The sequence below is a fragment of the Spizellomyces punctatus genome (genome assembly GCF_000182565.1).
Source record: "Spizellomyces punctatus DAOM BR117 chromosome Unknown supercont1.18, whole genome shotgun sequence".
NCBI lineage: Eukaryota > Fungi > Chytridiomycota > Chytridiomycetes > Spizellomycetales > Spizellomycetaceae > Spizellomyces > Spizellomyces punctatus.
In genome coordinates this window covers 16117-37967 of record NW_015971554.1, presented here as the reverse complement: position 1 = coordinate 37967, position 21851 = coordinate 16117, and the positions used below count along the sequence as shown (strand labels likewise).

General features: G+C 48.0%; 8 protein-coding genes across 9 annotated transcripts; 3 read left to right on the top strand and 5 right to left on the bottom strand.

The window, feature by feature from the left end:
- The first annotated feature begins 19 nt into the window (after positions 1-19).
- On the top strand, positions 20-1108 carry SPPG_07848 (peptide-methionine (S)-S-oxide reductase). The gene is made up of 3 exons (XM_016755998.1): positions 20-523; positions 591-798; positions 861-1108. Exons 1-3 carry the CDS (start codon positions 135-137, stop codon positions 951-953), a joined length of 690 nt encoding a protein of 229 aa, XP_016604675.1. The 5' UTR covers positions 20-134; the 3' UTR covers positions 954-1108.
- On the bottom strand, positions 1048-8911 carry SPPG_09510. Of its 2 annotated transcripts, none has more exons than XM_016757680.1 (19): positions 8716-8911; positions 8302-8415; positions 8052-8224; positions 7823-7984; positions 7599-7756; positions 7228-7543; positions 6812-7168; positions 6403-6751; positions 6293-6342; positions 6006-6234; positions 5851-5943; positions 3251-5789; positions 2906-3185; positions 2669-2850; positions 2382-2611; positions 1986-2323; positions 1547-1921; positions 1303-1483; positions 1048-1235 (listed from the first exon to the last, which is right to left on the bottom strand). In XM_016757680.1, the coding sequence occupies exons 1-19, from the start codon at positions 8780-8782 to the stop codon at positions 1159-1161; spliced, it is 6270 nt and encodes a 2089-aa protein (XP_016604674.1). In that variant the 5' UTR covers positions 8783-8911; the 3' UTR covers positions 1048-1158. The 2 variants fall into 2 exon arrangements, with proteins under 2 accessions (XP_016604674.1, XP_016604673.1); XM_016757681.1 differs by having other exon boundaries at positions 8052-8221.
- Positions 8912-9010: 99 nt separating this feature from the next.
- Positions 9011-9912, top strand: SPPG_07845 (uncharacterized protein). Its single transcript, XM_016755997.1, has 3 exons — positions 9011-9197; positions 9353-9487; positions 9564-9912. The coding sequence occupies exons 1-3, from the start codon at positions 9099-9101 to the stop codon at positions 9639-9641; spliced, it is 312 nt and encodes a 103-aa protein (XP_016604672.1). The 5' UTR covers positions 9011-9098; the 3' UTR covers positions 9642-9912.
- Positions 9795-10550, bottom strand: SPPG_07844 (uncharacterized protein). Its single transcript, XM_016755996.1, has one exon. It carries the CDS (start codon positions 10471-10473, stop codon positions 9928-9930), a length of 546 nt encoding a protein of 181 aa, XP_016604671.1. The 5' UTR covers positions 10474-10550; the 3' UTR covers positions 9795-9927.
- A 480-nt stretch (positions 10551-11030) lies between these two features.
- On the top strand, positions 11031-13283 carry SPPG_07843 (uncharacterized protein). Its single transcript, XM_016755995.1, has 5 exons — positions 11031-11892; positions 11963-12054; positions 12113-12311; positions 12382-12675; positions 12738-13283. The coding sequence occupies exons 1-5, from the start codon at positions 11124-11126 to the stop codon at positions 13058-13060; spliced, it is 1677 nt and encodes a 558-aa protein (XP_016604670.1). The 5' UTR covers positions 11031-11123; the 3' UTR covers positions 13061-13283.
- Positions 13192-17847, bottom strand: SPPG_07842 (trehalose-phosphatase). The gene is made up of 18 exons (XM_016755994.1): positions 17656-17847; positions 17084-17589; positions 16804-16945; positions 16626-16751; positions 16528-16563; positions 16443-16459; positions 16234-16382; positions 16010-16172; positions 15787-15954; positions 15656-15719; positions 15544-15587; positions 15448-15486; positions 15293-15379; positions 15204-15234; positions 15007-15146; positions 14744-14943; positions 14569-14685; positions 13192-14511 (listed from the first exon to the last, which is right to left on the bottom strand). The coding sequence occupies exons 1-18, from the start codon at positions 17690-17692 to the stop codon at positions 13356-13358; spliced, it is 3222 nt and encodes a 1073-aa protein (XP_016604669.1). The 5' UTR covers positions 17693-17847; the 3' UTR covers positions 13192-13355.
- A 771-nt stretch (positions 17848-18618) lies between these two features.
- SPPG_07841 (ATP synthase F1, gamma subunit) lies at positions 18619-20522 on the bottom strand. The gene is made up of 8 exons (XM_016755993.1): positions 20477-20522; positions 20256-20381; positions 19988-20043; positions 19796-19927; positions 19318-19719; positions 19089-19241; positions 18950-19017; positions 18619-18892 (listed from the first exon to the last, which is right to left on the bottom strand). The coding sequence occupies exons 2-8, from the start codon at positions 20300-20302 to the stop codon at positions 18860-18862; spliced, it is 891 nt and encodes a 296-aa protein (XP_016604668.1). The 5' UTR covers positions 20303-20381; positions 20477-20522; the 3' UTR covers positions 18619-18859.
- A 232-nt stretch (positions 20523-20754) lies between these two features.
- SPPG_09509 (uncharacterized protein) lies at positions 20755-21353 on the bottom strand. The gene is made up of 3 exons (XM_016757679.1): positions 21174-21353; positions 21035-21108; positions 20755-20966 (listed from the first exon to the last, which is right to left on the bottom strand). Exons 1-3 carry the CDS (start codon positions 21292-21294, stop codon positions 20817-20819), a joined length of 345 nt encoding a protein of 114 aa, XP_016604667.1. The 5' UTR covers positions 21295-21353; the 3' UTR covers positions 20755-20816.
- Between the last annotated feature and the right edge of the window lie 498 nt (positions 21354-21851).

Here is a 21851-nt window from a genome sequence, read left to right as displayed (position 1 = left end):
GGTGGAAAGTTGAATTACAAGTTGACTCACCCAGCACAGCACGGAAAGCACAGCGTAAGCGTCCTTCTCGCCACTCCTGGCCAAAGTTGCGGGAGAGTCCTCCCGCTGTGGGTTTCCGAAAAGAAAAAGTGTGCATGAATCCCATCATACCAAACACAATCAGGAACTCTTTCACAGCTTCTCGTGCGACAAGTTTATTCCGCATCACAAACATCCAGCGTTGCTTTTCATTCGCACCAAACAAGATGGGTTCAACATCCTCCGCAGGTACAGGCTTTGCACCAGACCCCCAGGGAAAATACGATCTCGCAACCTTTGCGGCAGGTTGCTTTTGGGGTGTTGAGAAATCCTTTGAAAAGAAATTTGGGCAAAATGGCATAGAAACGCTGGTGGGATATGCTGGTGGTTCGGCAGAACGTCCCACGTACAAGCAAGTGTGCAGTGGAACAACGGGTCACTCCGAGGCGCTACAGATCAAGTATGATCCGACGAAGCTGTCCTATGAAGAATTAGTGGACTTCTTGTAGGTTTCGGAGATGTAAAATCGGTGACTTCAACCTAAGTTGACCTGCTTGATGTGTTGCGTACAGCTTCCGTATGCACGACCCAACGACAAAGAATCGACAAGGGGGAGACATTGGTACGCAGTACAGGTCGGCCATTCTGTACCATAATGAGCAGCAGCAGAAGATTGCGCGAGAGCAAGTGAAAGCGGTCCAACACCATTTTGGCAGTCACCCGGTATCAACGACGGTAGAGCCTGTGGGGACATTTTGGAATGCGGAAGACTATCATCAGGTAGTAGGATGAAATTCAGCGAGCAATTTAGATGCCGAATATAACTGATTTATTGTTCTTAGGATTACCTGACCAAGAACCCACACGGGTATGAGTGCCCCACCCACTTCGAGCGCACTTGGGACCGGATCCATGAACTATATGGTGGTCAATAGACTGGAGCTACGGTCGTGATAAATATTACGGGACACAAAGTGTGCTTTTTTTTGTATACAGGATTCTGGCATCTGCAACTCACACAATAAAAGTTATCACCTTCAAATATACAAGTATATTCATATGTGTATTTACAAATTATATCCAGCTTTACGATAACACCAATTGCCTGCTTTGATGTTTGTGCTACTGTAATTGTCACGCTCACATTAGAGTCTTCAAGTACCATTCTTCTTGAGGCCAGTAACAGCTTATGCGATGATCGTCGAGATACGTTTCCGCTACAATATGCACCCACATTATTCATCACCAATGACTTTCGCAAACCAAATTGGAGTGCCCTCTTACCGCATTCGGTGTACTCTTCAACGTGGCCATTTGGTCCAAACAAGCCACCAAATAAGCTTGTTATAGGTCGGGGCTTTAGAAGGCACTTTCTTCGACAAGCGCCGCGGTCCACGAGTATTTGAAGGATCTCTGCCAGTTCTACTCTCGTCATGACACTTCCCAAGCGCCGATACAGCTTCGCCTGTCAGCCGACATGACATTCAATTGTGTGCTGCAATGACTTGCCAACTAACGCACAACGTACCTCGTATATCCCAGGTTTCTGCACTATAGTGCCCAAAACAGCTTCCATGCAGGCCCGCTTTACACTATCAACTTGCTTTCCATTGATATCGTACCACATTCGCGCCGCTGTAAAATCATCCGAGCCCATTTTGGGAGCGCGCGGGGCATCAAGCTGCATTGATTCCACAACTATGTCCCCGCTCTGTTCATAAGCTTGTCGGGTAGTGGCGACTGTCCATCGAGATAGATTGTCGTCGGAGACGTATCGAATGTCGGAAAATCCGACTTGTGATACGAGTGGTACTGGTGGTTTTGCCAATCGAAACGTTGTCGAAAACATACGCAAGTATTTGTCCAGTTGATTGCCGTCAATGCCAAAACCACGGAATGTGGACTGAAACCGTAAAAAGCACATGAACTTTATTCTCTGCGTAACAACTACATCCCAGACTACATACCTGCAAGTTCAACGCCGAAACCCCACAAATGCCAGCCTCTTTGACCACTTCGTAGATCTTGCGCATCCAAATACGATCGCTCTCCTTCGCAATGGGCGCGTTATTCAGCACCTCCTCCGCTGTTTCACCATAACACGCCGTCGTACTGATCGTTCCCACTTCCTCGTCCACCTCAGGACGCGGTGGTTCGGTATGACCATCCTTGGTTCGTTTGGCATCTGATGGGACTTCAATATCATCTGCTTTCCGTTTTCCCTTGTCAGTTGTCGTTGTCCTTGAAACGAGTAACTCGGTGGCCGGAGGCAGAATGCATACGTCGGCATTCCCCATTGACGGGTCTGCAAAAGCAGATTAAACACACCAGGTAAACGAACTCTATCTCTGCTGATCACTCACTATCATATAATTCAAAAACTCCGTGCGTTTCCAGTCGAATATTGAATTTAGGTTGTAATCTGATCAACCGAGCAGCGACGGCCTCCAGGAGAGCCGCCATTGCCCCGCTATTGGCAAATGGGGAAAACATTGACTGCCCATTCTTGAGTTCTCCAAAAAGTTCTCTATGGTATGCCACTGCTTGGGGGAGCAAACGATCCGGAAGAGGTCCTGCGATTGTAGAAAGGAACCTAGCCATTTATCTCAGAAACAATTGCATGAATGTGAAAAAAAAGCGAGCCACACACTTGTCTGACAAAACGAATCCACGACCAGGCACTCTGCGATCAGTGCTCCCCTTGATCTTTACAATGGACTGATCTTCATTCATTTTGCGAAGTGCGTTCGCAATCACATGGTGAGGGAAAGCATGAAGGATCCAAAATGCATGAGTAGGGTCGTATGCTGACTCGGGAGTCATCAAGATCATCTATGATCCTGGGCTTCAGAAACAATACAAAGATTTGAGAGTGCTATGCAATTACCTTGATGACAGCCTTGACCACATTCTCCTCTACTTGCTCACATGTCGGGTCAGAGGACACAGCAAAATCAACTTGATCTTCATTCGTAAGCAACCCTGTCAGTGACCTGGCGTACAAAACAGACATTTTGCTTCGCGAGCTGTATCGTTCATCCAGCTCATCCTCCAGATCCGTCAGCGCCTGGATACTCCGGCTTAGTTTATTTTTCACGACAAAGAACCTTTCGAGCTCTTGAGAAGTCGAAGGAAGTGGTATCAACGGTGCGGAGTCCGTTTTTGACCTGCTCGGGATTTATTGAGTAATTTTTAGAACTCAAGTCATGTCTGAATACGCCCATATACATACTTGGCCAAGGCTGCATTGGTTGTGATGAAGTATTCAATCATGGGAGCCAGGTTGAGGTTCTGGATATCCACATTTTCCTGTGCTTCCAGCTTGTTCTCCGCAACACCTTTCGCGAGAATCGCAGGCCACTGAGAAGTCAAATTATTCAACCGGTCTTGTGTGACTGGGGATTTCAGAAGAACGTTCATCCTCCGGCGACACAGCTCAGTCATTCTGCTGCCCTTCCTGGCTGACAGGTCGCTGCCTTCAAAGAGAGCTGCAAGCGGTATCCACTGGAAGCGGGGGCCTGATCGATTATGCATAATTGCATATGCATGAAGAAGCGTTTCGTCATCTTGCGCAGTCCAATTGGGCCGTACTCGTTTGGCGACTTGTTGATACTGAGTTTGGAAACGATCTTCGTCAGCAATAACCGGGATGTTTTCCTCATTCAGTTCCTCCAGACCCGAGGCAACGGCAACAACAGGCCCTCTGCCGGCAGCTGGGCCATTTCCTGCACCGGCACGGAAAGATCTGCGTCCTGGAACCCGGCTTTCACGCTGTCGTTGGAGGACCTCTCGCACTTTGCGCCCAGCACGTTGGACTTGCTCTTTGCCGCCCGCTTCCTCCTGCCCTTCGTGGTCAAATGTGGCGCGAGCCGCTCTAGTAATTCTCCCGGTCTTCAAAGATCTCGGTCTTATGCCAACAGCATATCGCCCTACACCAAGCTCCTGGCGCCTCTTTTCAAGCGTTAACTTTCTCTTCTCCCGAGCCTGTTGTTGAAGTGCAACCTTGGCTTGATACATATCCTCCGCTCGCTTAAAGTAATACTTTACTCTGGCGATGCCGAGTCCGGTATCCTCGGCGAGCTGCCTGCACAAGAGGTCATTGTCAAGAGGGGTTTCACCTGTTCTGCGATCCACGTGCGACTCAAGAATATTTCTTTGATGTGCGGAATAGGGGAAAGTAGTGTGCCAATTGCGCACGTTATTCAAATGAGCGAGTGGATGACTATCCTTCATCAAATAACCTGGACGCTCAGAGCGAACTTTTAAGGAATAATTCTCTTCAGTGGTGAGGTCAATGGGGCCATTGTCGTGCTGCTCCAACGATTCCTCAGTTTGTCCCTCCTCGTAAGCTCTCCACCGCTGGATCCGTTGCGTATCCTTTCGTGAACAAGTAAACTCCAATTGGAACCAATACTGCTTTAAATCCTCCAAACTTTCAATCGTATAATGCCGCAACAGCCGTTGATCATCTGCTCCCCAGTCATACAGTGGTACTCTCCATTCCAGCCGATACACGGGATGGAGATAGTCAGCGGCCATCGCAGCAATACTCGCCCTTTCGTCTCCAAGACCTGCATGTACGTACTTGCCGTTTTCGTCAAGGCGAGGCATGGGCATTACAATGTGTAGGGCCTCTAAAATATCCAGTATTTGCTTAAGTGATCGCCGGTATCGGGTCTTCCCTCCAAATACCACAGTGCGTAAGGCAGGTGGCAGGTCCCCAATCTTCACATCTGCATAATCCGGACGCCGCATAAATTCATCGACAACCGGACTTGCCACGGTTTGTCCAACAATTTTCAGAAACATGTCAAAGGACAACTCACGGAACAGCATTGCGGCCTGGAATATACCCCCATTCTTATACGGACCTCCGGAAATGGACGCAGGTGTGCGCTCAGACTGATCTTTCCTATCTAACACCCGGTTCCACAGCCATTCGTGAAGGTATCTTGCACGTAGCATCTTCGCGTTGATATATCCATAGTGTTGTGCAACGTTGAGCCAAAACTGATCCGAATCGGGATCTTGGCTGCCTGGCAGTTTTTTCTTGGATTCGGTTTGCCTTTGCAAGTCCAGACTCTGGCCCGTTGGTGTTTTGACATCGATCTCGTTATTTGGCGACACGTGGGTACCAGCTCCAACCGCAGGACTTGATACTCGGGTCTGTGAATTCTGAATCCCTTCCATGATGTGGGACCCGCCAGAACCAAGGGTATTAGCCATATGCGCCAGCTCGTCTCCATTCACCCCTCTGAAGACCCCAACTTGCCCCCACATTGTTGGCGTCGCTGATCGACTATATTCCTTTTCAATCATGGCCCGTTTGTGAAGATCTTCCAATCGCTCAACCTCAAGATCCTCGATCTCAACTTTGGCGGGTTTATACTTGCCGCCTAGTAACACATGACGATCGTGCATCATAGCAATGTACTCTTGAACTCTGTTATCTGTTGGCTCCAGCGACCGGTGGAGGAATAGCATCTTGCTACTATATCCGCCGTTCATCTGAGGTAGCGTGATAGTGTGAATCTTAAGTAACCCATCCGCCTCCATGGCCTTTGCGGTCCGGACCAAGGTCTTTTTGTCAACAGTGTGAACAGGAGTGGATCCGTCTTGCTGTGACGACACTAGATCCTGGTACGCCTTCACTAACAAATGTCCAACTTCAAGAATCTTCTTGTCCTCAACCAGCTGTAACAAATGGTTGCGACGACGGACCGCAGTGATCGATGTGCGGTTGTATAGGCCAGAGCCAGGAGTGGTTGCGCCTGTTAATAATATCCTTGGTCAAATATGCCACGCCATTGAATACTTTTCAACGCAGAATACCTGATGGTATGGCGGTGGTCGTTGGTGTACTTATTGCGGTTTTAGACCTTGCTATCGGCGACACAGGCAGGGGCTGTGTCACACTTTGTTGCTCTGTCCAGTCACAACCATCAAAAACAGTGCTACAATCAACATGCTGTCACAACTGCACTGACCAGTGGAAGAGTCAACGTCCATAGGATCAAATTGTGAGGATTGGGTAGCGGATCCCTGTTCTCCAGTCGGTTTCACGCTTTTTCTACATGTTGAGCTGCAGAAAAAGTCTCCTTGCGGTATCGCGGTCAACGGTGGGTTGTGGCAGTATGTGTGAATTCCCGATTTGCAATGATGACACAGCAGTATCTGATCTTCATTGTCACTCTTGTAGCAGAGGGTGCAAATGACCTGTGAAGCATTAATAGGGCACAGCGCAAGAACTACAACGAATACGATGCAAACTTACGTCTCCGAGCGATGATAAGCAATCGGCCGTGTTGGAGTTGCGGCTCCCATCTGAGCAGCGTGCAACGGTAAGCACACATGGGACGATCGTCATAGTCATGCAAATCTCACCTGCTAGCTGCTCAGGCGCCGATTCCACAGTATTTGCAGTACTCGCATTCACCAATCGTCTCTTCTTCTCCGGAGGCCCCTTCGAGTTGGGCGTGCTCCGTGTCTCACCTTGACCACCAGATGCCACCATTTTCTCTAGCAAGCCCAGCTCAGCAGCTTGTTCGGTATGTCCCATCATATGGTTGTACGCTTCTGAAGAGTAGTACCGGTACCGACGCTCGCGGCCAACAAATTCGGCAACTCGATTGGCCCCAATGGAAGTCACTGGGGCATCCGGAGGTTTTAACAGCTTCGTCAAGATTTTATTCAATAAACGGCTACCGACGTTATTTAACGAGCGTTGAACGACCTGGTCAAAGAGATCAGATTAACAAACCGAGAAGGTATGTACAAGATATGATATGCATACCCCTGCCGTAACACCCTTTTTGCCAGAGAGTGCAATAAGACGATACACTTGCCACTCAAATGGTAGATCAGCCAAAACTCCTCCTTCACCCATAATGATATCTCTTTCAGGATCTGCCGTCTGCTGTTTCGACTGATACTGCAATGACGTTCTCGAGGGCAAATCAAGTCCAATATTGACACCGCCGGATGGCAAATACATTTTCAAGAGGCGGACGCATCGATCATGACCCTTGCATTCCCATCCATCTCGTCTCCGGGGTACATTAACGCGTTCAAGGAATCCGCCCTTGACGAGTGTTTCGATAAGGCGGTTAAACCATTTACGCTCAAAGCGGCTTTTACTAGTATCGAGTTTCTGCAAAAGAGTCGATCACCATGATTGTTTCCTCAGATTGTTGTATTCTGTCAGCATACCAGTGCCTGCATTAAATCCTGAACGACCATGACGTGGTTCTTGGCTGCCCTGAGCAACGTAGTGATTTGTTCCTTAACGAGCTCGCTGTGATATGAGACTGCGTTGTGTCCAGCTGAGTGACTAACCGCCGTCTGGGGATTATATTTGCATATGGTACTATTGGCAACGGCAGAGTCAAGGCCTTCGATCTTGGCGGGTCCCACCATCTGTTCAGTTCGCTTTTTGTACTCTTGGTATGTATTATTTTGATCCGCAAACCGTTTGTGGATACAAAGGTTGGTGTAGGTGCCTTTTGTTACAAGAGGAAACTTGACACTGACAAAGGGTAAGTAACCAATCATATGTCTCCCTGTCAGATACATGATCTTACATAAATTTCATCTCCCCCAGCACTTTGATGTAGTGGAACAACGACCGAGGATCGTAATGTAGAACTTTTGAAAGCTCCATTTGCGTGATGCCGGCACTTCGACACTTTGCAATCAGGGAAAGCGTCGCAAATAATGCTGCGCTGAGTTTCACGGTTGGCTACGCCGTAATCGCATGAGATGAACTCTTCTGCCCAAGGGACCAAAAAAAGCGCATGCTACTAACGTCATAATGGCCAAGAATTGCAATCCGCCGGACTTCCTCGCTTGCGACAATGTGCAATCCATCGCCATACTTTTCTAAAGCTTGTCGCAACGACATGGATGTCAACTCATTCGTAGGGATTGGAGTGGTATTATCCACATCAAGGGTCGATTCGGCGGGCTCCTGTAGCAATGTTAGGCTGTTTGAAGCAAAAGCGTGAAGCGTTCCTAGAGCCTAAGACAGCACACACCTGTTCTGATTTTCGTTTTCCTTTGCCCTTCTTTGCGCTTTTCGGCGTTGCCACTGAATGGACATTACCAACCTGCCGATTTACACACCGTATATCGTCCACGGATATTATAAAAGACCATAAATATTCTTTCATGTGGCTGTCCAGCTGCACATATCTCCTGATCGAATCTGCTAATGTGAGAATATGTGGTCAGAATATGCGAATTAGAAAACGATCACTTATTAGAGAAAACAACATGCATCCCTACCATTTCCGGCCATTCTTCTCAGCTCCAAAGCATCGTCATCGGTGTCGTCTTCTGCGTTTTGATCTTTGCTACGGCGTTCCTCCAGTAAGCTCCACAGTCTTTCGGGTGTGCAACCTGGTACAGGATAGGTTAGTTCGTCGATAGAGCTATTTTTAACAGGATTTTCTCTAGAATTAACGCGACAGCGACAAGAGTTTAGGCAAGAAAGACACTGAGTGCTTTCCATCGGGGAGTGTTCCCACCGAGACCCGAACCTCGCACCTTCCACCAACAAGGCTCTCCTCTTGGTGCGTGCATCCACAGTCTTTCTTGGCGTATCAACGATACCCCCCAACTAACAATGCACTTTTAACTGTTGCTTCCAAGGATATGATCAATGATACGAGATTTATCCTTTGCGAGTTTATAACCAACCTTGGCTCTCTTCCAAAGCCACTTCCTCCAGGACGATCTTTAAAAGGTCGTCCATACCAGGCGGCATTGAAGAACGGCAACCTCACAAAGTCACCACTGGCGTGTGATTCAAGTCAGTGCGTGAGTACAATCTGCCAATGGAGTAATTCTAAATGTCGCTTCAAGAATGGTGTAAGTTGAACAAGAAACCCTTGACCAGAACTTGTGAATTGCCTCAAGCGAGAATCGAAACCGTCACTGTCATGTGACCCGTCCACGTGATGCAATTTTCTTTTCGCTGTGGTTTTTGAGCGACGAATTCGCCCCGACAGCCAAGGCTTCTTTCCCTGCATTCGCCCTCTTGTTCTTCCTCTTTGCGAAGTTCCTGGGACACGATCACAAGGATGGCACCAACACCCAAGTCCGGAATTGCCACTGGCATCAACAAGGGTCACGTCACCACCAAGCGTGAACTCAAGGCCAAGCCCGTTAACCGCAAGGGGGTAAGCATTTTGGGAGATGACGGCACGGGGCGGTGGAAAGATTGTTGGGAACTGGTGGTGCGGGGCGTCGCTCTCGGCGGAATCAACGGATATGGGGAGGGTATCGGTCGCAGAAAAGAGACCATGTCTGACGAGTTCTCTCGTCCCACTTGTAGGTGCTCGCCAAACGCACAAAGTTTGTCCGTGACCTCGTCCGTGAGGTTGCCGGATACTCTCCCTACGAAAAACGCATTATGGAATTGCTCAAGAACTCTGCCGACAAGCGTGCAAGAAAGTTGGCAAAGAGGAGGGTATGTAGCACAGCAGTTTGGCGGAATTCTGTTGTGGCGACGTTGAAATTTATTTGTATGAAATTCTTTTCTGTAGCTCGGTACCTTTGGCCGTGCCAAGCGCAAGGTCGAAGAGATGTCCAACGTCATTGCCGAGTCTCGTCGTGCCCACTAAGGGGAATGCCTTGTATGGAGGGACGGGAGTTGCGTGAGGGTCCACAATATAATTGTTCTACCTGTTTTCACCTGCTGCGAATGTTTGGACACTCATGGCGACTGCGGTACCTGTTCCGTGTTTGACTGAATACGAATGTGTACGGAGATCCATGCAATGTACAAACGAGATGAAATGCCTCTTTTTAATACAAGGGTATCGCATGAGCTCTAGCCTAAAGTACAGACTACATAAATGATGATATATACAATGAAGCAATCCAATTCGACGATTTCCCAGTAACGGTTTACAGCTCATCGACACGCCTCTCCAATCCACTGATTTCTTCCGCAATCATGGCAAATTCAAGGAACTGATCCAGGTTTGGAACGCACTTTTGAACTTGCGAAGGCGTCTGTGCATCGGCCAAGCAACGAGTGATGTTTGCGGGAAAGAGCTTTGGACCAAATTCGGGGTGGGTGCAGGCAGCTTCACAGGCGTCTTGTAAGTTTGAAGTGACAGACGTGACCAGCTGCTCGACTCCACTAATGAATGGACGGGTCATGGCCTGGAAGGGCGAGCCTCTGATTTGAATCTCCCCTTTGGGGGTGACTTTGAATGTAAAACCCTCCTCTTCCTCCTCCTCTGCGACCAAGAGAGCGGGAGGAGGAGAGGGGGAACCGAAAAAGATTGTGTGGAGAAGCTTTCCACATGCAGCGCGGCATTCTGAGGGGTGAGCGGGAGGTCCTCCCTTCAACCCTTTTTGCTCCAGCTTTGAAGACAACTTTGTCTTTACCTCTTCCACTCGTTCCCGCAACGTCTCTCGAAGTGATGCATCGCCTTCTTTGCCCATGATTACAGTCCAACAAAGAAGCGACACACGAAAAGATCTTTGTTCGTAACCTGCCCTCGAGTCACGTGATAAAAATGTGTTACGTGATCAGTTCCTGGCCATCAACGCCCCTGGAAGGCCCTCCGGTCCTCCGGAGCGACGTTAACTGGGGGAACAACAATCCAGGCAAAAACGTCAAGTGATCTCGTGTTCCTTGTCCGTTAAGGTAATACGTATGTGTGCGCCTATTTCGGCGTATTCTGAGGGAATGTGGCCCATGATGGAACCCAAGTGCGCGGGTACCCGACTGAAGAGGATCGAAAAGTGGGGCGTTCCTGCGCTGTGTATTGAATATTCCATCACTGGTTGTCGATGAACTGTTTTGTCCATAACATAAACTCTTTGCAAATGGCGTATCGTTGACAGCTGAAAACCTCCCTCCCCAAAACTCTTCAAATGCCAAGTCCAATTGAATGGAGAGCCCAAAAACCAACGACGCGTCAAACACGTGTACAGGTCGGTTGGACGCGTTTCCAAAGCGCTTGTCCCCCCCCTCCCTTCCCTTTGGTGTTGTTTATCGCTCTGGCATTTTGTGTTTTTAAAGCCCCCATTCTTCTGGCTCTCGTCTTTTCCCCCCGGCATTTCAGCACTTTTCACGACACTGAACGATAATGGAACGGTCGCCGCTCGCATCTCCTTCCATGGACGCTGGGGAATTCAGCTTTTCTGAAGTCGCTCCCCCGGTAAACGGAAGCAAGTCTCCAAGCCCTCCAAACAGCTCTTCAAGCATCGTATCCGATTCTGAAGAGGTAAATGGAAAAATAGTTCCTGGGGCCGAACCCCCAAAACCAAAAAAGAAGAAAACAGGCCTCGACGCCCGTCCTGTAAATACAGGCGACTTTGAACCAGAGCGCCACTTTTATCCTCGAGTCCTCAACGCAAACATTCATCCTCTCGTCGCTTCATTCTTTACCCTCGGCAACGAGCGCATTCTAGCTCGATATACCCATCTCAATCCCCAAGTCAACATTGCCGCTCTCAAAGAGCTCCTTGCATACAAGCCAAAGTATTTTCTATGGGCCGGCTCAGACTTGTTTAACGTAACAACCGCAAGCGGGCACCGGCAAATGATCATTGTTGAAACGAATTCATGCCCGTCCGGTCAGAAATCCATGCCACTTTTGTCCGACCCTGAAGAGCACGGCGGTTACGGCGTCGTAATCGACCTCACTTTCAAAGAATTGATTCTGCAAGCAGACAAATCTCTAGGAGACCTCGCTGTCGTCTGTGACAAAAACATGATGGAAGCAAGCGGATATGCTGCTGTCATGGCAGAGTCAACTGGGGAACGCGTCTGGATCGCAGAATACTATTTGGAGGACCCAGATCCTCCAGTCAAATGGGAAGATGGCATTATGTACATTCGCGATGACAAAAAAGGCAAGCTTTAAGCATGCGTTTGGTGTACATGGTCAAAAGTCCATTAATCCCTCGTAATTCTTTCCACCAGAATGGCATCCAATCCGCGCGTGCTTCCGCTATGTAACGCAAAAACCCTGGAATCGCTTCCCTATCAATGCGAAAACCATCGTCCTCAACAGTGTGAGCCCTCCTGTATCTGAATTTTGGGCTAATATGCACAAGCTGACACGAGCAATAGGTCGTGTCCTGTCTTGCTGGCGGCCGAAACAAGATGATGGCCGCTCGCGCGTATGATTTCCTCAACTCTGAGTTGGCTGGGACCGGGCTCGCCGTCCGCATGCCAGAAACTATTCGCAATGTATCAAAGAGCGAAATACCGCTTTGGCTGGATAGTATGGGCGGACACGCCGTCATCAAAGTCCCCTACTCAAATGCAGGTGAAGGAAAATCATCAACCCACCCTCTTTAATTCCATCCATCTAATTGCCAGGTCCCATTCTGTTATAGGTCAAGGCGTCTACACTATAACCAACAAAAAGGAACTGGAGGCCTTTATGGAAACGGACCACTTTTACGACAAGTTTATTGTTCAGTCCCTCGTCGGCAATGCATCTTGGAGCAGTGTCACCCGAGCCGGAAGGTTCTACCATGTTGGAACCATCCCAAATAAAAAGAACCATACCTTTGTCAGCGATCTCCGCATGATGGTCACAGCCAATGCCTGTGGTTTCAAGCCTGTCGCATGCTATGCTCGGAGGGCCCGAAAGCCCTTGTTGAGACATTTGGAAGATGATCCCAATGGTAAGAACCAATATTATTTATACCGCGTGGTTGAACACATCCTTATTCTCGATTGTTATCAGTAACATCCTGGGAAATGCTTGGCACCAATCTTTCCGTCAAAGTCGACGATGAATGGACAACAGAAGCCCAACGTCTCCTCCTCATGGACCGCAAAGACTTTAATCAACTCGGTATCGGGGTTGACGACCTGATTGACGCGTACATACAAACAGTTCTGAGCGTCATTGCGATTGACAAGATGGCTCAACGGCTCATGAAAGACAATGCGGCAAAGGAGGGCGTCGATTCAAAGTATCCGTGGTTTAATGAAAAGTTTTTTGATTTCGATCTCTTTGAGGCGCTCAACCCGGACAAGGCTCTACTGAGCGAAATTATTCACTAGTCAAGGGACAAGGAGGGGAGAGTGACGGTCGTCAGTAGCCTACTTCTTGTATTTTTTGATCGGTAGATTTGTTTGCAGCATGTGTGGATTAAAACAGGAGGAAGTGTGAATACTTCCAAACACAATACAACTCCACACGCAGATATGGGTCCGTGTTTTCAAAATACATCTTCTCCGAGCTCACATATCAGGATATACATAACATAATACAAAATCAAATGGGATCACCATCTTGGCCACTAGCAGACCCACTAGGTACGAAATGCAAGGTCACAAAACGCGCAACAGACAAAACTCACACTGACTGCAGCTCTCTTCCCCCTTCCGGCACCGTGCTCCTCCCCCCTTTGGCCTTGCCACACTCCAATAACCGTTCTAGCAAGCCAAGAACCTCTTGCGGTCCAGTCAAGAACCACTTTGCCGCACTGCTCTTTTTTCCTACTGTTGCTGTTATCACGCAGCGGCGCCGTCGAGTGGTGTATGAATTGAGAGGTAAAGCCTGAGGGCTCGTAACCCCTCGATGCGATGGCATTTCAAGGGAAAAGGGTAGAGAGGACATGTCGGACATGGTAGGAAATGCGTCCGTAAAGCTTGTGTGACCAGAGAGAGATTGTGAATGGCTCAAGCCAGACAATCCGTCCTCAAACGCCTGTTCTTCCTCCGTTTGGGCGTCCATCCCACTTTTACCTTGCAGATCCGCACTAAGAGAGGATTCATTGAAGGATATGTTGGAAACCGGTAGCTCGGACGGACTTTGGGCCACTCTGTGCTCGCTAAAGTCTGAAAAGAAAGGCGCAGAGAGATACGCTGGAGAAGGGAAAGTCGAGGACCCAATGCTTCGAATGTCATCCAAACCCCCAAAGAGATCACCAGACAGATCACCGCCGCGGGCAAGTTCCTTCTTGTGCGAGTGAAGCTCAAGCCGCCTCAGGTACTCAAACATATACTCGTCCGCTCGATCATCGCCAACACAAAATATGAAGTCTACGCGTTCGCGAGTGGGCAGCGCCAGGGCCACATCTTGGCTGTCGGTCTCTCCTCCATGTCCGTCTTCGACATGACCATCCCCTTGTTCCTGTGTATTCTCTGTGTCGGTGTCATGTGCGCTACTTCCAGAAAAGCTGCGTCGCTTGTCCAGCGATCGCTCTGCCAAATCCACAGCCTGTCCCGAAATTGCTGATTGTGCTCGCTTGATCCGACGATGATATGGGCCACGCCCTTGGTGATGCTCCAGCACTCTACGGATCACGGTCCCCTTGTTTACATTTCGTGGCATCACCTCAATGCTGCGTTTCTTTGCCAAAGCATGAATCGCATAGGACGCTGTCAGAGCTTGCTCAATATGATTTTGACATTCGGCTGCCTGCCATGAACCGAAACTCATGTCCGCGTGTCCATAATGCCATACCATGCCTATCTCCTTCTGCTCTATATAAGAGCCTGGTGTTCGACTAGTACATAGGTTATGTGCATGGAGACAGATCGTGAATGCATCCTCACGAACTTACTCTGTGTAATACTCGAAGATTTCCAGCACCTGCTTTCGCCAGGATAAATCGTGATCAGGTAACATAGTTTCCCACTTGTGTCGATTCGCATATTTCAAAAAGCAGCCATTCTCAGCACTGCATGATCGACGGCTTCAGATTTCCGCTCATCAGTAATCAGGCCATTGATACTTACCACAATCCGACATTCGGTATTCTTGCGAAGTCATTCATCTCCGCTTTACAGCGCCCGCTCATGATATATACAATATTTCGTGGATCATTGGCTAGAGCTTTCACGAGATTTACAACTTTTTCAGTAGGGATTCGGTTTGATAGCAAATTGCTCGATGAATGTTTGTTGAAATTCATGATCGTTCCATCTTGATCTAAGAACTACTAAGACATACTTGTTTAGTCAAGGCTCCATACACTATCAGCGCGCTCTAAATTACATACAAAGATTCGTTTCCGAGTTTGCGCGTACTCTGCCACTACATGATCTGTTGGCAGAGGAGGTATACTGGTGGAAACAGTTTGCGCAACTTCTTCGTGCGCTTTCACAAGCTCGCTGGTAAAAGTCTCAACGTATGTTTGTGCTAACCGAGTTAAGAGGTTAAAGACATGGTGGGATGTGCACGCAATTATCGACGTACCAGTGTTTCCAACTACGTGGGAGTACAGTTCCTAACAAAAACAACAACTCAATATTTATCATATTCGATCACATTAGAGTTGTCCTTACCTTCCAGCGGAAAGCCTTATCCTCATCGCCCATGGTCAATGCGTCGTTGATGGCGTCAGCAACCTCACGAACGTCCCAGGGGTTCACCTGGTAGGTGGATGAGCAACAAATTTTTGAGCAGACAATCTCACTATTACACCACTGATGATACTAACCCTGAGAGCAGCACCAAAGCTTCCATATGTTCCAGCAAACTAACGGTCCATATCAGTGCAATGTCATATCAGAATCAAGCGCATGTGTAGAGTCACCTCACTGATCACGAGCGGCCCATGATGTTCTTCTTGACATACAACTAGATGTAACAGGGAACATATGGTCATGGAAATATTGCGCTGATCGATCAGTAGCTAAGGGTCGTACCATATTCGTGTGACGTTAGGTTCATTCCATCCCGTAGCGACGTAATGACACATGCGTCGGCTAGCTATATATGTAGAAAACAGTAGCATTAGCTCCGATATCATCAAGCGAAATATCACAGCAGTACACACTGTCAATAGTGCCAAATAGTGACTGAAGGATATATCTTGATGCAAATAGACAACGGGCGAATACTCAATGCTTCCGAAGCGAGAATTTATTCTGGCAACCACATCGGACACCCGGCACTCATTCTCATTAGCCTCAGTAGTGGATAAAACCACTTGGATCAAGACAACCTGGTGCCTGTTTTGTAAGGATCATCCTCACTTCGATTAAGTTGTGTTCCCTTACCTTGCCCTGCCATTCAGGATGATCCTTTAGGAATCGCTCAAAAGCTAGCATTTTTTGGCGGACCCCTTTCACGTAATCATTTTTGTCTCTTCCAATAAGGACTTTCATCCCATCGTATTTTTCTCGTAATGACGCAAGGATTTCCGCAACTTCGGGATGGTTTCTAAGAAGCAGTAGACGTTAAGCTGGCGTTCGTAAAAGGAAGTGGTGCAGACGCTCGATACCTCTTTTCATTCAACGCATCTAAATTGATACCTATCGGTATAGGCATCACGGAAACAACCCTATCTTCCAGTTGTACTCCTCGGGGGGTTGATTCCAATGCCAGCAACCGCGTGCACGTCATGAGAAAGTGCCGCATGAAGGGATACGTCTATATTCGACGTTCGTGTCAATTGTCATATAGTCGATTTTAATGTATGCGTACTCGCACCTGAAACCCTATCAAGTCTTGAAGGGCAGATAAAGCATTAGGACACCCACGAGAGCCACGTGGACACAATGGTGCAGATGCTTACCGGCGCCCAGCATTCCTTCCAACACCTGCTTTCGAACTATCACCAGATCTCAGTCATGTTTAAGATATCCACCAGAGTTAAGGCGCCGTTGCACTCACCGTGGAGACAGCGGAATATCTCAGAACTCGGAAACGGGATATGAAGAAAGAAGCCAATGATCGCCCCTGGCACTAGCTGGCGCACCATTGCCGGTACCAACATTAGATGGTAATCGTTGATCCAAACTGTTACGCGGTTAGATAACGGTATGACGATGAGTTTTGACACGATACAAACCAATATCGCCTATTCGATAAGTCTCCGCAATTGCATTGGCAAACTTTTGGTTGACTGCGATGTAGTGCTTCCATGCTTGCTCCTCATATGCTTCTCCTTTGGGATAATCAGGTAGTTGATAATGGAACGGTTTCCACAGAACCTTCAGGAAAGGATCATTAGTGTAGTGTAGTGAAGGCACCGCATTACATCGTTAAGATACGTTGGTCAACAGTAATAACGCTCAGGTGTGATGTACCGGCTGCGCTCCATCATTCATCATTGATGCAGTTGGTCATACCTGCTTGCAAAATTGATTGTAATGCCCTTCAACTTCATCATCTGCAAGAAACACCGGGACACTGCTATATTCGTTCCTTAGCTTGCAGCGTACGCTAGCTCTAGTTTCGTCTGACCAATCTTTCGTGGATACCCCCAGCGATCCAATCCAGATGGGATCGGCCATGCGACTCTGCATGGATTTCAATGCATTTTGTAGCCCAATGTTACCTAATCCAGATGTATCGATATGCCACCAATGAGGATCTGGTCGTAGGCCTCGAGATTCGGACGCTTTTCGCTGACGTTTGAACTCTATTGCACCCACACTTCGTCGCCGTTCAAGTGGTGCGTTTGGCTGTACCGCAGGTGGTGATGGATCGATGGACACGGTGTAAGGAAGAAACAATGACACGACGAGCGTTCGAGCAGTCTGTAACAAGGACGCTGGCTCGTCGGTATATTTTGGTGATCTCGATCCTCCTGGGCTCAATTCCTCCTGGTCACTCCTCTCATCGTCATCTTCCACTAATGCCAATACAGGAAGAATTGGCATGGTATACAACCAGATAGAAAGCAGTTGCATACACCTACTGAAAAAAAGAGGATGGCTGTCCGATGCGGAAGCCATGTCCACTGTCGCTGGATGTAGGGGGTTGATAGATCTGAAGCACAAATTGCTATTTCAAAAAAATATCTATTAAGGGTGCAGGGGTGCAGACTGTTTGTGGTGAGCTTTCAGGTCCCCAAGCTCAGTCCCCACAAACTTGAAGGAGGGATCGGAGGTAATCGACGAGGACGTCAGCAGCGGGATCCGCCGGGGCTGTGTACCTCATTTACCTATTAGTCACGTGCCCCAGTGTGGAGTAAGCCAACTCCCAACTTTCCACTTCCGCTCTTGTGGACCAGATGACTCAAGAAACACAGAGGACGAACACTGGAAATGTCGCTTTGAACATAACGGATGCTCGTAGCCAGTCAGACGCAGCTCTTGTTCCTACTGGCTCGTCATTGAAAAGGTGCACAGTGTGGCGACACTACCCACTGGACGCTGTCACCAACACATGTTGACCAATCCCATAGTCCTTTTTGTCTCCAGTGCGGAGGGACCGAAGATCAGAATGCTTATGGCTTTCCAGAGCAGCTAGTGAGCTGTAGTAATTGTAGTTTGAGTGGTAAGATTGCCCGAAGATTCCTGGGCAAGTGGAGCCGAGCCGTAACACTAGATTTATCAGATCACCCTTCATGTTTACATCTCTCCGTCAAGGCAACGCGAAATGTGATGATCTATCACTGGGAATGTCGAGATTGCAAATGCTGTGTCGTGTGTAAGGAAGTGGGCAACGAGGTTAGAACCCGCTGAAATAGGGAAGGACCAACGTACTGAGGTCGAATCGATTTCTCTTCCACAGTCCATGACCATACTCTGTGATGACTGTGATCGCGGGTTTCATACCTATTGTACCACTCCACCACTAAAGAAAATACCCAAAGGTCTTTGCCTTTCCTTCACGTTGTGGTTCTGCAAAATCTTCACGCTTCTTTTAACAGGAACCTGGAGATGTCATTTGTGTCGGTGACGCAGGGACGCTCGACGCGAGCCACTTTTTCATGCAAAGCCTATACTACATAGACGACGCTTGTGATGACTGAAGTTTCGATTACATGTGCTCGGAGTCATAATGAGAAGAGGCTCATAGGTAGTTGTTATGTTACTTCATGATGGACCACCACAGTCTATTTGATCTAGAGGCCCACCATTCATGCTTAATAAAGGTATACATCCCACTACCCGGGTTTAAACGGCCATGGCACCAGTGATAATGTCAATCTTGGGAAACCTCATGTCAGAATGTGGGTAGCGGCAGAATGCACACAAACCACTTACCAGTTCGTTTGTGATAGTAGCTTGACGAGAGCGGTTGTAGGTCAAAGTCAACTTCTGGATCATCTCGCCTGGAAGAGTACGGCAATTCTTAGTATCAAACCGGTGCAAATACAAGAAATAGAAAAAAAAAGGGTCTCACCAGCATTTTTTGTAGCGTTCTCCATGGCCGTACGCTTGGCCGCCATTTCGGATGCATTCCCCTCAGCAATACCCCAGAAAACGGTGTTGGCCAAAGTAAACTCCTCGTAGTTCTTCAGCACGGGGTCTTCCACCTCGTAGGCAGACAATTTGGCTAACAGCATCGCACCACATGAGAAATTGCCTTTCCAATTTGTTACAACAAATCCCGCCAAACAATGTAAACTTACGAGACTCCAAAAGCGCTTTGTACGAGTGAACAGGAACAATGACGGTGTCAAATGCAATAACAGATTTGAACTTATTGTAAATGATATTGGCAGTCTCGAACTCGATTCCCGTCTTCAAGATCTCATCCGCAATCAGAGCCGCTTCGGTCCACGTAGGCAGGTTCTTTGCGACACTGTCGAAAGTCACAACAATCTGCTGACGGCTGTCACGCTGCAGCTGCGCCTTGGCCTTCTGACCCAAGATTGCTAGCGCAGCCTCGGGATGGGCAGACAAATACTTCCGGGTGGTTTTGGATAATGAACTGTGGATACCTCCACACAATCCACGATCCGAGGATACAACGACGACCAAGGGCTTGCCACTTTCTTCGTTGGTCGACGTACCAGTATGCTGGTAGAGAGCTGTGTTGTCGGGTATTTAGATGAATAACCAACAAGGTGCTTGTGACTGGAATCTAGCCCACCCAACGTTCCGTACCTGTGGCAGAGTTACCGTACACCCGAGCGGTTTCCATCACCCGCTGTGCCTTGGTAACCTTTGTAGAGGCAATCATCTTCATTGACTTTGTAATTTTGGCAATGTTCGACACAGACTTCAATCGAACGGAGACTGTAGAGATGAATGTGGTCAGTAATATTCTTAGACTTCAAAGTCTCTCATATCACTCACTCTCTTTCAAAGTTGCCATGTTACGAGTTTGAACGCCAAACGAAATCGCCGGTTGACTAAAGGTCACAACGACAGCATCGTTAGCAAGCGGTCGTTCGAATGCACCATACTCCCCAGCTATCGACGGAGTAACAAGGGCCATGTTCCAAACATTTCTAACGCTACATCTCTTCCCCAGAGCACCATTGAATGAAAATTTTCCACTCTTGTTCAGGCGGCTCCCGCACTCCTACCAAAACTAATGCGCATCTTTTATCCACTCTCTTACCCAGTAGCGGCACTGGCAACACGGGGGAGTGACCGAACGGCGAGCATGGCGGTAGTTGTTCTGCTGGAATTGTTCCAAATGATGAGAGCCGCGCGTTTGCCTTGCAAGCCTCCCCACCTGCGGGTGCTTGCAAAGTTCAGTTAGCCGGGTTGCCATAGTGATGATTCAAGTGAATCACATGATTTTCCGGCCAGCCAACTAGGAAAAGATGGTCGTTCTACCAGATCGCTAAATGCCCTAAATTCCCGATGGTTGAAACAGCGAATGGGGCATTCCATTATTGGACATCCTCTAAGCATTTAGCAGTCGTTATGCTCTTGGCTGCAGTTTTCGTTAGTTGTGCGGTTTTGGCCACACCGCGATATGGGAAATCACCGTTCAAACGCGGCAAGGGAAGGACAGGGAAAGGCGCGAAACCAATAAAGAAGAAAAAGAAAGGGCCGCTTCTTGGCCCTCGGTGTACGAGAGGCAGAGGGAAACGCGGCAGAGGGAACTTATAACCGAATTAGAGGAACCTATGCTCAAATATTTGGTTTATTGCCGCTGGAAATTCACGTCCTCTCAACCCCTTTTACTACGTGGCGCTTTGACCTGCCTTTCCACATATTCAACTTCCGGAAGGGTTACGAGAACCTGTTCAAGTCGAAGTGGATCCTGTGAAGCGTCATGCGGCCGGAAGATGTAGTGGTTCACTAGTTCTCCTATTTGACCCTGGAAAGAGTAAATATGTGATTGCAGGTCCACCACCACACACAGCCGTCGCAATGTTGTGTACTCACGATGCATACGAAGCCGTGCCTATCAGCAATACATGTAGCATTACTGCCTGGTGTGAGACGAACAGCAAAATCGCCTGGTATTCCAACTGGTCTATAAGATTAAATACGTATTTGAAGTTTAGCATGACCGTCAACTGACCAGCCTCTACTCTAATCGGCTCCCCCATCGTTTGCTCCTTTCCTAAACAAATGTGCTTGGCGTGCCAGACAAATTTTGCTGTGAGTTTGGCGTTCCTATGGCACCTCAATCCAAAAGCCATCCAGCTGATATGGATTGTAATGCGGATGTTGGCTTGTTCCTTGAGGAAGGCTCACCCAAATCAGCCAGGCTGGTTAAGGCTGACGTCTCAAGATGACGACGGCGGGACTGGACGCGTTTGAGGAACATTCACGTGATCCGTACCAGATCTGTGCGAGTTGTGTGGACCGCCTACCGTGCATGCAATGCACTTGACAGAAGATCCAATATATAATAAGACAGAAGGCAAATATGGATATGCAAGTATTTGTATTTTATAGAAATATCTCTATCAACTATATTATGTATACCCTGATATATAGGAGGCATTTTTAATCCACTACAAGATTTATATAACTTGCAAAGATTTGAGTCCATAATATCAGCAGTTATAATGGGATGTGGCATGATGTTGTGATTAATTGCATGGCTAACCTTAATCTAACCAGATACCTCATCAGTGATTAGGGAACTACATAATAATCAGAGTATTACCAGTTATTACTTGCTCTAAAGTAAGAATCTAATAACCAATTGGTTTAAGCTGAGCAAAGAAATATATGCCATAAGGTTATTACA

What these genes read in the sequence shown, in the direction of transcription:
- SPPG_07848 (XM_016755998.1), top strand. Translation starts at nt 135, where the DNA reads ATGAATCCCATCATACCAAACACAATCAGGAACTCTTTCACAGCTTCT. An exon ending in GAAGAATTAGTGGACTTCTT is followed by an intron (nt 524 to 590) that starts GTAGGTTTCGGA and finishes TGTTGCGTACAG; the next exon opens with CTTCCGTATGCACGACCCAA. An exon ending in ATGCGGAAGACTATCATCAG is followed by an intron (nt 799 to 860) that starts GTAGTAGGATGA and finishes TATTGTTCTTAG; the next exon opens with GATTACCTGACCAAGAACCC.
- SPPG_09510 (XM_016757680.1), bottom strand. Translation starts at nt 8,782, where the DNA reads ATGCCGCCTGGTATGGACGACCTTTTAAAGATCGTCCTGGAGGAAGTG. An exon ending in GAAAACGAAAATCAGAACAG is followed by an intron (nt 7,985 to 8,051) that starts GTGTGTGCTGTC and finishes ACATTGCTACAG; the next exon opens with GAGCCCGCCGAATCGACCCT. An exon ending in GCTTATCATCGCTCGGAGAC is followed by an intron (nt 6,235 to 6,292) that starts GTAAGTTTGCAT and finishes AATGCTTCACAG; the next exon opens with GTCATTTGCACCCTCTGCTA.
- SPPG_07845 (XM_016755997.1), top strand. Translation starts at nt 9,099, where the DNA reads ATGGCACCAACACCCAAGTCCGGAATTGCCACTGGCATCAACAAGGGT. An exon ending in AGCCCGTTAACCGCAAGGGG is followed by an intron (nt 9,198 to 9,352) that starts GTAAGCATTTTG and finishes TCCCACTTGTAG; the next exon opens with GTGCTCGCCAAACGCACAAA. An exon ending in GAAAGTTGGCAAAGAGGAGG is followed by an intron (nt 9,488 to 9,563) that starts GTATGTAGCACA and finishes TCTTTTCTGTAG; the next exon opens with CTCGGTACCTTTGGCCGTGC.
- SPPG_07844 (XM_016755996.1), bottom strand. Translation starts at nt 10,473, where the DNA reads ATGGGCAAAGAAGGCGATGCATCACTTCGAGAGACGTTGCGGGAACGA.
- SPPG_07843 (XM_016755995.1), top strand. Translation starts at nt 11,124, where the DNA reads ATGGAACGGTCGCCGCTCGCATCTCCTTCCATGGACGCTGGGGAATTC. An exon ending in AAACCATCGTCCTCAACAGT is followed by an intron (nt 12,055 to 12,112) that starts GTGAGCCCTCCT and finishes CACGAGCAATAG; the next exon opens with GTCGTGTCCTGTCTTGCTGG. An exon ending in TTTGGAAGATGATCCCAATG is followed by an intron (nt 12,676 to 12,737) that starts GTAAGAACCAAT and finishes GATTGTTATCAG; the next exon opens with TAACATCCTGGGAAATGCTT.
- SPPG_07842 (XM_016755994.1), bottom strand. Translation starts at nt 17,692, where the DNA reads ATGGCTTCCGCATCGGACAGCCATCCTCTTTTTTTCA. An exon ending in GATGCGTTGAATGAAAAGAG is followed by an intron (nt 16,173 to 16,233) that starts GTATCGAGCGTC and finishes ACTGCTTCTTAG; the next exon opens with AAACCATCCCGAAGTTGCGG. An exon ending in CCACGTAGTTGGAAACACTG is followed by an intron (nt 15,147 to 15,203) that starts GTACGTCGATAA and finishes TAACTCGGTTAG; the next exon opens with CACAAACATACGTTGAGACT.
- SPPG_07841 (XM_016755993.1), bottom strand. Translation starts at nt 20,302, where the DNA reads ATGCTCGCCGTTCGGTCACTCCCCCGTGTTGCCAGTGCCGCTACTGG. An exon ending in CATGGCAACTTTGAAAGAGA is followed by an intron (nt 19,928 to 19,987) that starts GTGAGTGATATG and finishes TCATCTCTACAG; the next exon opens with TCTCCGTTCGATTGAAGTCT. An exon ending in GAACGCTACAAAAAATGCTG is followed by an intron (nt 19,018 to 19,088) that starts GTGAGACCCTTT and finishes GTACTCTTCCAG; the next exon opens with GCGAGATGATCCAGAAGTTG.
- SPPG_09509 (XM_016757679.1), bottom strand. Translation starts at nt 21,294, where the DNA reads ATGGCTTTTGGATTGAGGTGCCATAGGAACGCCAAACTCACAGCAAAA. An exon ending in GCCGATTAGAGTAGAGGCTG is followed by an intron (nt 21,109 to 21,173) that starts GTCAGTTGACGG and finishes TTGGAATACCAG; the next exon opens with GCGATTTTGCTGTTCGTCTC. An exon ending in GGCACGGCTTCGTATGCATC is followed by an intron (nt 20,967 to 21,034) that starts GTGAGTACACAA and finishes TACTCTTTCCAG; the next exon opens with GGTCAAATAGGAGAACTAGT.